This window comes from Oncorhynchus mykiss, chromosome 10 (genome assembly GCF_057628025.1).
Source record: "Oncorhynchus mykiss isolate SJ-2025 chromosome 10, ASM5762802v1, whole genome shotgun sequence".
Taxonomy (NCBI): Eukaryota; Metazoa; Chordata; class Actinopteri; order Salmoniformes; family Salmonidae; genus Oncorhynchus; species Oncorhynchus mykiss.
In genome coordinates, this window is record NC_143031.1 from 5,029,061 (window position 1) to 5,041,214 (window position 12,154).

Sequence of the window (12,154 nt, forward strand, 5' to 3'; positions counted from 1 at the left end):
TCAATAGGCTGAGTGAAGGAGTGGGACCAGTTTACTCAATAGGCTGAGTGAAGGAGTGGGACCAGTTGACTCAATAGGCTGAGTGAAGGAGTGGGACCAGATGACTCAATAGGCTGAGTGAAGGAGGGGGACCAGTTAACTCAATAGGCTGAGTGAAGGAGTGGGACCAGTTAACTCAATAGGCTGAGTGAAGGAGGGGGACCAGTTGACTCAATAGGCTGAGTGAAGTAGTGGGACCAGTTGACTCAATAGGCTGAGTGAAGGAGGGGGACCAGTTGACTCAATAGGCTGAGTGAAGGAGGGGGACCAGTGGACTCAATAGGCTGAGTGAAGGAGTGGGACCAGTGGACTCAATAGGCTGAAGGAGTGGATGAGTGGGACCAGTTGACTCAATAGGCTGAGTGAAGGAGGAGCGGATTCCAATAACCTTCTTTGCAAAGTGGTTGAAAAAGTTGTCCGCAGAGAGGGAGGGGGCATGGGTTGGAGGATTAAGGAGAGAGGAGGTGGAAGATAGTTTCCTAATGTTAGAGAAAGTGGCTTTAGCAATGGATACAGAGGAAGAGAAGGTAAAGAAGGGAGTGGAAGGATGTTAGGTCCTCCGGACATTTTCACTCGGCTTCCTGTTCAATAAACTCACAATAAGTTACTCAGCTTCCTGTTCAATAAACTCACAATGAGTTACTCAGCTTCCTGTTCAATAAACTCACAATGAGTCACTCGGCTTCCTGTTCAATAAACTCACAATGAGTCACTCAGCTTCCTGTTCAATAAACTCACAATGAGTCACCCAGCTTCCTGTTCAATAAACTCACAATGAGTCACTCAGCTTCCTGTTCAATAAACTAGCAATGAGTCACTCAGCTTCCTGTTCAATAAACTCACAATGAGCCACTCAGCTTCCTGTTCAATAAACTCACAATGAGTCACTCAGCTTCCCGTTCAATAAACTCACAATGAGTCACTCAGCTTCCTGTTCAATAAACTCACAATGAGTCACTCAGCCACGGAGAAGGAAGGGAGGGCAGAGACAGGGGACAGAAAAAGAAACAAAGTAGTGAGACCTGGAGGAGGGTTAGAGTGAGATTAGTAGGAGAACAGAGACCTGGGGGGTTAGAGGGAGATTAGTAGGAGAACAGAGACCTGGAGGGGGTTACAGTGAGATTAGTAGGAGAACAGAGACCTGGAGGGGGTTAGAGGGAGATTAGTAGGAGAACAGAGACCTGGGGGGTTAGAGGGAGATTAGTAGGAGAACAGAGACCTGGAGGGGGTTAGAGGGAGATTAGTAGGAGAACAGAGACCTGGAGGGGGTTAGAGGGAGATTAGTAGGAGAACAGAGACCTGGAGAGGGGGTTAGAGGGAGATTAGTAGGAGAACAGAGACCTGGAGGGGGTTAGAGGGAGATTAGTAGGAGAACAGAGACCTGGGGGGTTAGAGGGAGATTAGTAGGAGAACGGAGACCTGGGGGGTTAGAGGGAGATTAGTAGGAGAACGGAGACCTGGGGGGTTAGAGGGAGATTAGTAGGAGAACGGAGACCTGGGGGGTTAGAGGGAGATTAGTAGGAGAACAGAGACCTGGAGGGGGTTACAGTGAGATTAGTAGGAGAACAGAGACCTGGGGGGTTAGAGGGAGATTAGTAGGAGAACGGAGACCTGGAGGAGGGTTACAGTGAGATTAGTAGGAGAACAGAGACCTGGAGGGGGTTAGAGGGAGATTAGTAGGAGAACAGAGACCTGGAGGGGGTTAGAGGGAGATTAGTAGGAGAACGGAGACCTGGAGGGGGTTACAGTGAGATTAGTAGGAGAACAGAGACCTGGAGGGGGTTACCGTGAGATTAGTAGGAGAACAGAGACCTGGAGGAGGGTTACAGTGAGATTAGTAGGAGAACGGAGACCTGGAGGGGGTTAGAGGGAGATTAGTAGGAGAACAGAGACCTGGAGGGGGTTAGAGGGAGATTAGTAGGAGAACAGAGACCTGGAGGGGGTTAGAGGGAGATTAGTAGGAGAACAGAGACCTGGAGGGGGTTAGAGGGAGATTAGTAGGAGAACAGAGACCTGGCGGGGGTTACAGTGAGATTAGTAGGAGAACAGAGACCTGGAAGGGGTTACAGTGAGATTAGTAGGAGAACAGAGACCTGGAGGAGGTTAGAGGGAGATTAGTAGGAGAACAGAGACCTGGAGGGGGTTAGAGGGAGATTAGTAGGAGAACAGAGACCTGGAGGGGGTTACAGTGAGATCAGTAGGAGAACAGAGACCTGGAGGGGGTTAGAGGGAGATTAGTAGGAGAACAGAGACCTGGAGGGGGTTAGAGGGAGAATAGTAGAAGAACAGAGACCTGGAGGGGGTTAGAGGGAGATTAGTAGGAGAACAGAGACCTGGAGGGGGTTACAGTGAGATTAGTAGGAGAACAGAGACCTGGAGGGGGTTACATTGAGATTAGTAGGAGAACAGAGACCTGGAGGGGGTTACAGTGAGATTAGTAGGAGAACAGAGACCTGGAAGAGGGTTACAGTGAGATTAGTAGGAGAACAGAGACCTGGAGGGGGTTAGAGTGAGATCAGTAGGAGAACGGAGACCTGGAGGGGGTTACAGTGAGATTAGTAGGAGAACAGAGACCTGGAGGGGGTTACAGTGAGATCAGTAGGAGAACAGAGACCTGGAGGGGGTTACAGTGAGATTAGTAGGAGAACAGAGACCCGGAGGGGGTTACAGTGAGATTAGTAGGAGAACAGAGACCTGGAGGGGGTTACATTGAGATTAGTAGGAGAACAGAGACCTGGAGGGGGTTACAGTGAGATTAGTAGGAGAACAGAGACCTGGAGGAGGGTTACAATGAGATTAGTAGGAGAACAGAGACCTGGAGGGGGTTACAGTGAGATTAGTAGGAGAACAGAGACCTGGAGGAGGGTTACAGTGAGATTAGTAGGAGAACAGAGACCTGGAGGGGGTTACAGTGAGATTAGTAGGAGAACAGAGACCTGGAGGGGGGTTACAGTGAGATTAGTAGGAGAACAGAGACCTGGAGGGGGTTACAGTGAGATTAGTAGGAGAACATAGACCTGGAGGAGGGTTACAGTGAGATTAGTAAGAGAACAGAGACCTGGAGGGGGTTACAGTGAGATTAGTAGGAGAACAGAGACCTGGAGGGGGTTACAGTGAGATTAGTAGGAGAACAGAGACCTGGAGGGGGTTACAGTGAGATTAGTAGGAGAACATAGACCTGGAGGAGGGTTACAGTGAGATTAGTAAGAGAACAGAGACCTGGAGGGGGTTACAGTGAGATTAGTAGGAGAACAGAGACCTGGAGGGGGTTACAGTGAGATTACCAGGAGAACACAGACCTGGAGGGGGTTACAATGAGATTAGAAGGAGAACAGAGACCTGGAGAGGGGTTACAATGAGATTAGTAGGAGAACAGAGACCTGGTGGGGGTTACAGTGAGATTAGTAGGAGAACAGAGACCTGGAGGGGGGTTACAGTGAGATTAGTAGGAGAACAGCCTCTAGTAAAGATGAGGTCAAACTTATTGCCTACCTTGTGAGTGGGAGTTGACTGAAAAAGGGTGAAGTCAAAGAGGAAAGAAGGGGAAAGAGAGATTTGGGGAAAAATTAGTCGAAGGCAGATGTCGGGAGTTTGAAGTCGCCAACGACGAGGAGCGGCGATCCATCGTCAGGAAATTAGTTTATTAAGGTGTCAAGCTCATTGGGCAACTCTCTAAGGTGACCTGGTTGGCAACAGATGACGATAATGTGAAGCTTGAGTGGACAAGTGACAGTGACAGCCATGGAATTCAAATGAGGAGATGGACAGGTGAGAGAGAGGTGGAGAAAAGAGTCTCCACTTTGGAGACATGAGTAGCCCTGTGCCATCACCGTGACGACCAGATGCTCTAGGACTGTGAGAGGAAAATATCGTCAGATGAAGAGAGAGCAGCTGGAGTAACAGTGTTCTCTGGTGTAGAGAACAGACAAACTGTGGCTTTCAAACTAGGGATTTCTTGGCTAATTAAAATTAAACAGTATTTCTTCTCATACAGTAGATTAGCATTTATGAACTACACATTGACATATCCATCCCAAAGTGGGATGTGTAAAATACTTGTTGCCAAAGAGAATGTCTATAAGGCCCGGCTCAAGACTGTGCTGTTCAGAAAAGGACCTTTATTAAATCAGCACTCAAGTTCTCCTGATCTGACAACGCCTTTATATAGCTTTGTTTGTTCTCTGTGTCCTATGTTAACTCCGTCCTATATTATCTCTGTCCTATATTATCTCTGTCCTATGTTATGTGTTAATTAACTATGTTCTCTGTGTCCTATTTTATCTCTGTCCTATATTATCTGTGTCCTATATTATCTATTTTCAATGACAGCCTAGGAACAGTGAACTGCCTGTTCAGGAGCAGAACAACAGATTTGTACCTTGCCAGCTCGGGGATTTGAACTTGCAACCTTCCGGTTACTAGACCAACGCTCTAACCACTAGGCTACCCTGCCTAGTGTCCTATGTTTGCCTGATTCATCTAATCAAAGGCTTGATGATGAGTTGATTATTATATATTATATTATCTGTGTCCTATGTTATCTGTGTCCTATGTTATCTGTGTCCTATGTTATCTCTGTCCTATATTATATGTGTCCTATGTTATCTGTGTCCTATGTTATCTGTGTCCTATGTTCTCTGTGTCCTATGTTCTCTGTGTCCTATGTTCTCTGTGTCCTATGTTTTCCTGATTCCTCTAATCAAAGGCTTGATGATGAGTTGATTAGCTGAATCAGGTGTGTTGGTGCAGTAACTAAAATGTGAATCCCTTTGGGTTCCCAGGACCAGGATTGGGAACCAGTGATGTAACTCTATGTGTTGTACTAATGACCAACAGGTAATGATGATACAGTATATAAGCCTGTTGTCTCTGCCCAGGTACTCACACTAGACCTGGGCTGTCAGGTCCACCATATCACCTGAGGAGGTGGGTTCAACTTTACATTTACATGATAAACAGTGGCTTTAGTAGTTGATGGAGATGTTGACATTCTGGTATTTAGTTTGATGTCTGAAGTGAGTGGTTTAATTAACTATTTTTTAGCAACTGGTATCAAATGCAGTAACATTGAATACATAAATAAACACAATTTAAATATAATATTAATTAATTTATTATTATAAATGATTTGCAATTTACAATTTTGATGAACTTGGATAATTTCCTTTCCACTAACGATGCTTCAATTATGTTTTTGTCAACAGGTGAAGTAATGTACAGTTTTGAATATATCTTTATTTGTAATAATGTATTTCCACAGATTATCACCAGCCAGAGGGAGACGTTAACACCTCCAGTCAGGATGAGTTCCCTGACCTCTGACCCTAACCAGACAGACGTCAACACCATCATCCGACCCCCTTACTTCTTCATCAGTGGTTTCATAGCCATCCCCGACATGAACTACTACTACATCTTCCTCTGTTTAGTTTACATCATCTCTCTGGTAAGGCTGTAGCTCTGGTCCAGGGTGTTACTAACTAGCTCTAGTCCATGGTGTTACTAACTAGCTCTGGTCCAGGCTGTTACTAAATACTTCTGTTGCAGGGTGTTACTAACCAGCTCTGGTCCAGGGTGTTACTAACTAGCTCTGGTCCAGGGTGATACTAACTAGCTCTGGTCCAGGGTGTTACTAACTAGCTCTGGTCCAAGGTGATACTAACTAGCTCTGGTCCAGGGTGTTACTAACTAGATCTGGTCCAGGGTGTTACTAACTAGCTCTGGTCCAGGGTGGTACTAACTAGCTCTGGTCCAGGGTGGTACTAACTAGCTCTGGTCCAGGGTGTTACTAACTACTTCTGGTCAAGGGTGTTACTAACCAGCTCTGGTCCAGGGTGTTACTAAATACTTCTGGTCCAGGGTGTTACTAACTAGCTCTGGTCCAGGGTGGGACTAACCAGCTCTGGTCCAGGGTGTTACTAACTTCTTCTGGTCCAGGGTGTTACTAACTAGCTCTGGTCCAGTGTGTTACTAACTAGCTAGTTGTTCACTTTCCTCAGGAAAGCACACTTAAGGAAACGTAATATAATATACATTTCCATTTTGGGTCATTTCCACTGTGTGTGTGTGTGTGTGTGTGTGTGTGTGTGTGTGTGTGTGTGTGTGTGTGTGTGTGTGTGTGTGTGTGTGTGTGTGTGTGTGTGTTGGTTCTAGGTGGGCAACACCTTCGTCATGACTGGCATCTACGTGGACCGCAGTCTCCACAGGTAATCAGACCTCTTTAATCTCATTAACACAATACAGTGTATAACAGCCTTAATTGGACATTCTATCTTATTGAAGTCCCCGTTCCCCTGGACCTCACAGACATGTGTGTGGGAGCCTGCCCTGCTCCCCGATCTCCGTTACGTGATATTTATATTAATCCCGTTACCGGGATCATTTTCGTCAACATCCGCTGAATTGCAAAGCGCCAAATTCAAATTAAATTACTCAAATGTTTTAATTTTCATGAAATCACAAGTGCAATATAGCAAAACACAGCTTAGCTTGTTGTTAATCCACCTGGCATGTCAGATTTCCAAAAAGCTTTTCGGCGAAAGCATACCAAGAGTTTATGTAAGGACATCTCTCTCAGTAGACAAAACATTACCAACAGCTAGCAGCCAAGTAGATTGGTCACGAAAGTCAGAAAAGCAATAAAATGAATTGCTTACCTTTGATGATCTTCGGATGTTTGCACTCGCGAGACTCCCAGTTACACAATAAATGTTCCTTTTGCTCCATAAAGATTATTTTTATGTCCAAAATACCTCCATTTGTTGGGCGCGTTATGTTCAGAAATCCACAGGCTCGAGCGGTCAAGTCCGGGCAGACGAAAATTCCAAATAGTATCCGTAAAGTTTGTAGAAACATGTCAAATGTTTTTTATAATCAATCCTCAGGTTGTTTTTACAATATATAATCGATAATATTTCAACCGGGACTGTAGCTTCTTCAATAGGAGAGAGAGAGAAAATGTCTACTCCAAGCTGTTGCACATGCAAAACGCTGCTGGCACCCAGCCATCCAATGACACGATGTGATCTTTCTGGCTCATTTTTCAAAATAAAAGCCTGAGACTATGTCTAAAGACTGGTCACGCCATGGGGAAGTCATAGGAAAAAGAATCTGGTTGATGGAGCGAAGGCAGGCTATGGAACAGAGAGCTTTCAGGAAAAACAGAATTTCTGGGTTGGATTTTCCTCATGTTTTCGCCTGCAATATCAGTTCTGTTATACTCACAGACAATATTTTAACAGTTTTGGAAACTTTAGAGTGTTTTCTATCCTAATCTGACAATTATATGCATATTCTAGATTCTGGGCCTGAGAAATAGGCAGATTCATTTGGGTACGTTTTTCATCCAAACATCAAAATACTGCCCCCTACACTCCACAGATTAATATTAAAATACATTTATGTTCTGACCTTACAACCCCAAGTACATTGCTGTGTTCAACCTGGCCTTCACAGACATATGTCTGGGAACCTGCCCTGCTCCCCGATCTCTGTTACGTGATATTTACATTAATATTAAAGTATATCTATGTTCTGACCTTACAGCCCCAAGTACATCGCTGTGTTCAACCTGGCCTTCACAGACGTGTGTGAAAGCACGGCCCTGGTTCCCAAGCTGCTGGATATGTTTCTGTTCAGCAGACAGCTCATCTCCTACGACCAGTGTCTCACGAGCCTCTTCTTCGTCTTCCTCTTCATCACCATGCAGTCCTTCAACCTCACCATCCTGTCCTATGACAGACTGGTGGCCATCTGCTGCCCACTCAGGTCTCAGATAATACAGTGCCTTGCGAAAGTATTCGGCCCCCTTGAACTTTGCGACCTTTTGCCACATTTCAGGCTTCAAACATAAAGATATAAAACTGTATTTTTTTGTGAAGAATCAACAACAAGTGGGACACAATCATGAAGTGGAACGACATTTATTGGATATTTAAAACTTTTTTAACAAATCAAAAACTGAAAAATTGGGCGTGCAAAATTATTCAGCCCCTTTACTTTCAGTGCAGCAAACTCTCTCCAGAAGTTCAGTTAGGATCTCTGAATGATCCAATGTTGACCTAAATGACTAATGATGATAAATACAATCCACCTGTGTGTAATCAAGTCTCCGTATAAATGCACCTGCACTGTGATAGTCTCAGAGGTCCGTTAAAAGCGCAGAGAGCATCATGAAGAACAAGGAACACACCAGGCAGGTCCGAGATACTGTTGTGAAGAAGTTTAAAGCCGGATTTGGATACAAAAATATTTCCCAAGCTTTAAACATCCCAAGGAGCACTGTGCAAGCGATAATATTGAAATGGAAGGAGTATCAGACCACTGCAAATCTACCAAGACCTGGCTGTCCCTCTAAACTTTCAGCTCATACAAGGAGAAGACTGATCAGAGATGCAGCCAGGAGGCCCATGATCACTCTGGATGAACTGCAGAGATCTACAGCTGAGGTGGGAGACTCTGTCCATAGGACAACAATCAGTCGTATATTGCACAAATCTGGCCTTTATGGAAGAGTGGCAAGAAGAAAGCCATTTCTTAAAGATATCCATAAAAAGTGTTGTTTAAAGTTTGCCACAAGCCACCTGGGAGACACAACAAACATGTGGAAGAAGGTGCTCTGGTCAGATGAAACCAAAATTGATATTTTTGGCAACAATGCAAAATGTTATGTTTGGCGTAAAAGCAACACAGCTGAACACACCATCCCCACTGTCAAACATGGTGGTGGCAGCATCATGGTTTGGGCCTGCTTTTCTTCAGCAGGGACAGGGAAGATGGTTAAAATTGATGGGAAGATGGATGGAGCCAAATACAGGACCATTCTGGAAGAAAACCTGATGGAGTCTGCAAAAGACCTGAGACTGGGACGGAGATTTATCTTCCAACAAGACAATGATCCAAAACATGAAGCAAAATCTACAATGGAATGGTTCAAAAATAAACATATCCAGGTGTTAGAATGGCCAAGTCAAAGTCCAGACCTGAATCCAATCGAGAATCTGTGGAAAGAACTGAAAACTGCTGTTCACAAATGCTCTCCATCCAACCTCACTGAGCTCGAGCTGTTTTGCAAGGAGGAATGGGAAAAAATTTCAGTCTCTCGATGTGCAAAACTGATAGAGACATACCCCAAGCGACTTACAGCTGTAATCGCAGCAAAAGGTGGCGCTACAAAGTATTAACTTAAGGCGGCTGAATAATTTTGCACGCCCAATTTTTCAGTTTTTGATTTGTTAAAAAAGTTTGAAATATCCAATAAATGTCGTTCCACTTCATGATTGTGTCCCACTTGTTGTTGATTCTTCTGAAAAAAATACAGTTTTATATCTTTATGTTTGAAGCCTGAAATGTGGCAAAAGGTCGCAAAGTTCAAGGGGGCCGAAAACTTTTGCAAGGCACTGTACATCACATTATTAACACAATTAAAATAACATTCAGAAACACTATTTAATTTGACCCTTCTGGGATAATTTTTTTTTATTTTGAATTGAATAATTTGATTTGACAATTTATTCAAATGTATTTATTAAATGTATTATATTTAAAAAAAATACGATTTAACATGGATTCACTTCTTTTAAAATCATATATAAGGATATAGTTACCTGAAAGGGGAAACACCTTGATCACAAAGGAGGATTACCAGGGTGAGGTTCGGCCACTCTGGTCGTGCTGACCCCTGCAAGTTCTCCTAATGTTGGAATCTCGACTGAATAATTATATATATGAAAAACATATAAAGACAAATCATATAAAACATTGACGATAATAACACAATAAAGTTGAAAATCTTTTCCCCTACAGAGATGCAATTAAATGACCAGAGGGGCTGTGTCATCAACTCTCAAAGTTCCATTGTAATGTTCTTTCCAGGTACCACATGATGATCACTCACAGGTCCATGCTCCAGCTGACGGGGGCCGCCTGGACGTTTGCTGTGTTGATGGTGTTGATCTCTGTGTGTCTCATCACCCGGCTCTCTTTCTGTAGGTTAGTATGTATCGTATTGGGTTTAGTGCACCGACTCCACTGCAAAAGCATAGCTTCTGTGAAGTATAGATTTATCTGTTAAATCATGTCAAACTATTGGTTTAATTAAGTGCATTTCAAATTTTACTTTACAGTAAACCAATAACACAAAGGAGATAAACAAACAGAATGTCACGTTGTCGTTGTCATCTGTCAGGTTCTTGTAAAAGTTGATGGCTCAATGTTGTCATGAACTCGGTTCCTCTTCAATGCTAATTCAACAGTAACTAATTCTAACTAACTAATTAACTAACTAACTAACTAACTAACTCCAACAGATAAGGAGGTGAACCTATAGCTGACAACATCTCTAAAAAGGTTTCTAAAAACCCTGGATTAGCAGAAGACAACGTTTCTGTTGTTCTCCTTAATATCTGGGTAATAACATGGTATATAATGTATTGTATTGTAGGTCTCTGGTGATCGACAGCTACCACTGTGACCACGGTCCTCTGTTCCGTCTGGCGGCCCCCTGTTCTAACGTGTTCCCTAATCAGATGATGGCGTTTCTCAACCCCTGTATAGTTCTCTATCTCCCCATGGTCTTCATCATATCATCATACATCTGCATAACACACGCCCTGTTCACCATCACACTGCCCCAGGACAGGTGAGAAGTAATACTGATTGGAATAAGTAAATCAAGTCAGTAAGTAGACTTGTCCAAGCCAGAACGGCCCATATGCTGATTGGTGTGAGGCCTCAGAAATATGTTTTTAGTTATGGACTTGTTACAGGAATGATAAATGCTGGGAAATATTGAGAATGCAATTAAACTGGATAAATTCTCTCTCTCTCTCTCTCTCCTCTCTTTCTCTCTCTCCCTCCCTCCCTCCCTCCCTCCCTCCCTCCCTCCCTCCCTCCCTCCCTCCCTCTCTTTCTCTCTCCCTCTACTCTTTCTCTCCACCTCTAACTCTCTCTCTCCCGCTCTCTCTCTCTCTCTCTCTCTCTCTCTCTCTCTCTCTCTCTCCCAGACTCAGAGCCATAAAGACATGTACCTCACACCTAATACTGGTGGCCATATTCTACCTGCCAGTTATTTTAACATACCTCCTCCAATCCCTCATACCAACCAACGCCCGGATCATCAACCTCTCCCTGACCTCGATACTGCCACCAATGCTCAATCCCATCGTATACGTTCTGAAGACGGAGGAGTTTAAGGTATCGGTCAAGAAGATGCTCAGAAGAGGGGCCCAAAGAGCAGTGACGCAGGTCAAACCAACATGAAGTACTTGAATTATTTTATTTAAAAATAATATATTTACAGTGCCTTCAGAAAGTATTCATACCTAAACAACCATTTTGAAGTCTTGCCATAGATTTTCAAGACGATTTAAGTTTAAACTGTAACTAAGCCACTCAGGAACATTCAATGTCATCTTGATAAGCAACGCCAGTGTATATTATATTATATTATATATTTGATCTTGTGTTTTATGGATATTGTCCAGCTGAAAGGTGAATTTGTCTCCCAGTGTCTGTTGGAAGTCAGACTGAAGCAGGATTTCCTCTAGGATTTTGCCTGTGCTTAGTTCTATTCCGTTTCTTCTTTATCCTAAAAAACTCTCTAGTCCTTGGCGATGACAAGCATACCCATAACGTGTTGCAGCCACCACCATGTTGGAAATAGGAAGAGTCAGTGATGTGTTGCCTCAACCATAACGCATTGTATTCAGGACATAAAGTTCATTTCTTTTTTTAAATTTTTTTTCTTCTTTTTTTCTGCATTGGAAAACCTCCCTGGTCTTAGTGGTTGAATCTGTGTTTGAAATGCACTGCTCGACTGACGAACCTTACTGACAGTGTCGGTAGAGAGATGTGGTATATTTACTATAACTCCACGTTGAAAGTTGAAACGATATTTATCCAAAAGTGAAAATGCTGCCCCCTACACCTTAACAAGTTAAGCACATTTTTACTCCAGAACGTATTTGGACTTGCTATTATAAAGGAGTTGAATACTTATCAACTCAATAAACTTCAGCTTTTAATTTTGAATTCATTAGTAAACATTTCTAAAAACATAAATTCCACATTGACATTATGGGGTATTGTGTGGAGGCCAGTGATCCAAACATCTGAA

The 12,154-nt window shown here is 43.4% G+C and overlaps 1 protein-coding gene across 1 annotated transcript; it reads left to right on the forward strand.

The window, feature by feature from the left end:
• The first annotated feature begins 5,310 nt into the window (after positions 1-5,310).
• Positions 5,311-11,298, forward strand: LOC118936910 (olfactory receptor 8B8). Its single transcript, XM_090188590.1, has 6 exons — positions 5,311-5,485; positions 6,193-6,245; positions 7,585-7,806; positions 9,913-10,029; positions 10,481-10,678; positions 11,043-11,298. The coding sequence occupies exons 1-6, from the start codon at positions 5,342-5,344 to the stop codon at positions 11,296-11,298; spliced, it is 990 nt and encodes a 329-aa protein (XP_090044716.1). The 5' UTR covers positions 5,311-5,341.
• Positions 11,299-12,154: the final 856 nt, after the last annotated feature.

Bases quoted from the DNA above. Each gene is read 5' to 3' on its own strand.
- LOC118936910 (XM_090188590.1), top strand. From the start codon at position 5,342: ATGAGTTCCCTGACCTCTGACCCTAACCAGACAGACGTCAACACCATC. The intron at 5,486-6,192 runs GTAAGGCTGTAG...TGTTGGTTCTAG, and splicing joins TAGTTTACATCATCTCTCTG to GTGGGCAACACCTTCGTCAT. The intron at 10,679-11,042 runs GTGAGAAGTAAT...TCTCTCTCCCAG, and splicing joins ATCACACTGCCCCAGGACAG to ACTCAGAGCCATAAAGACAT.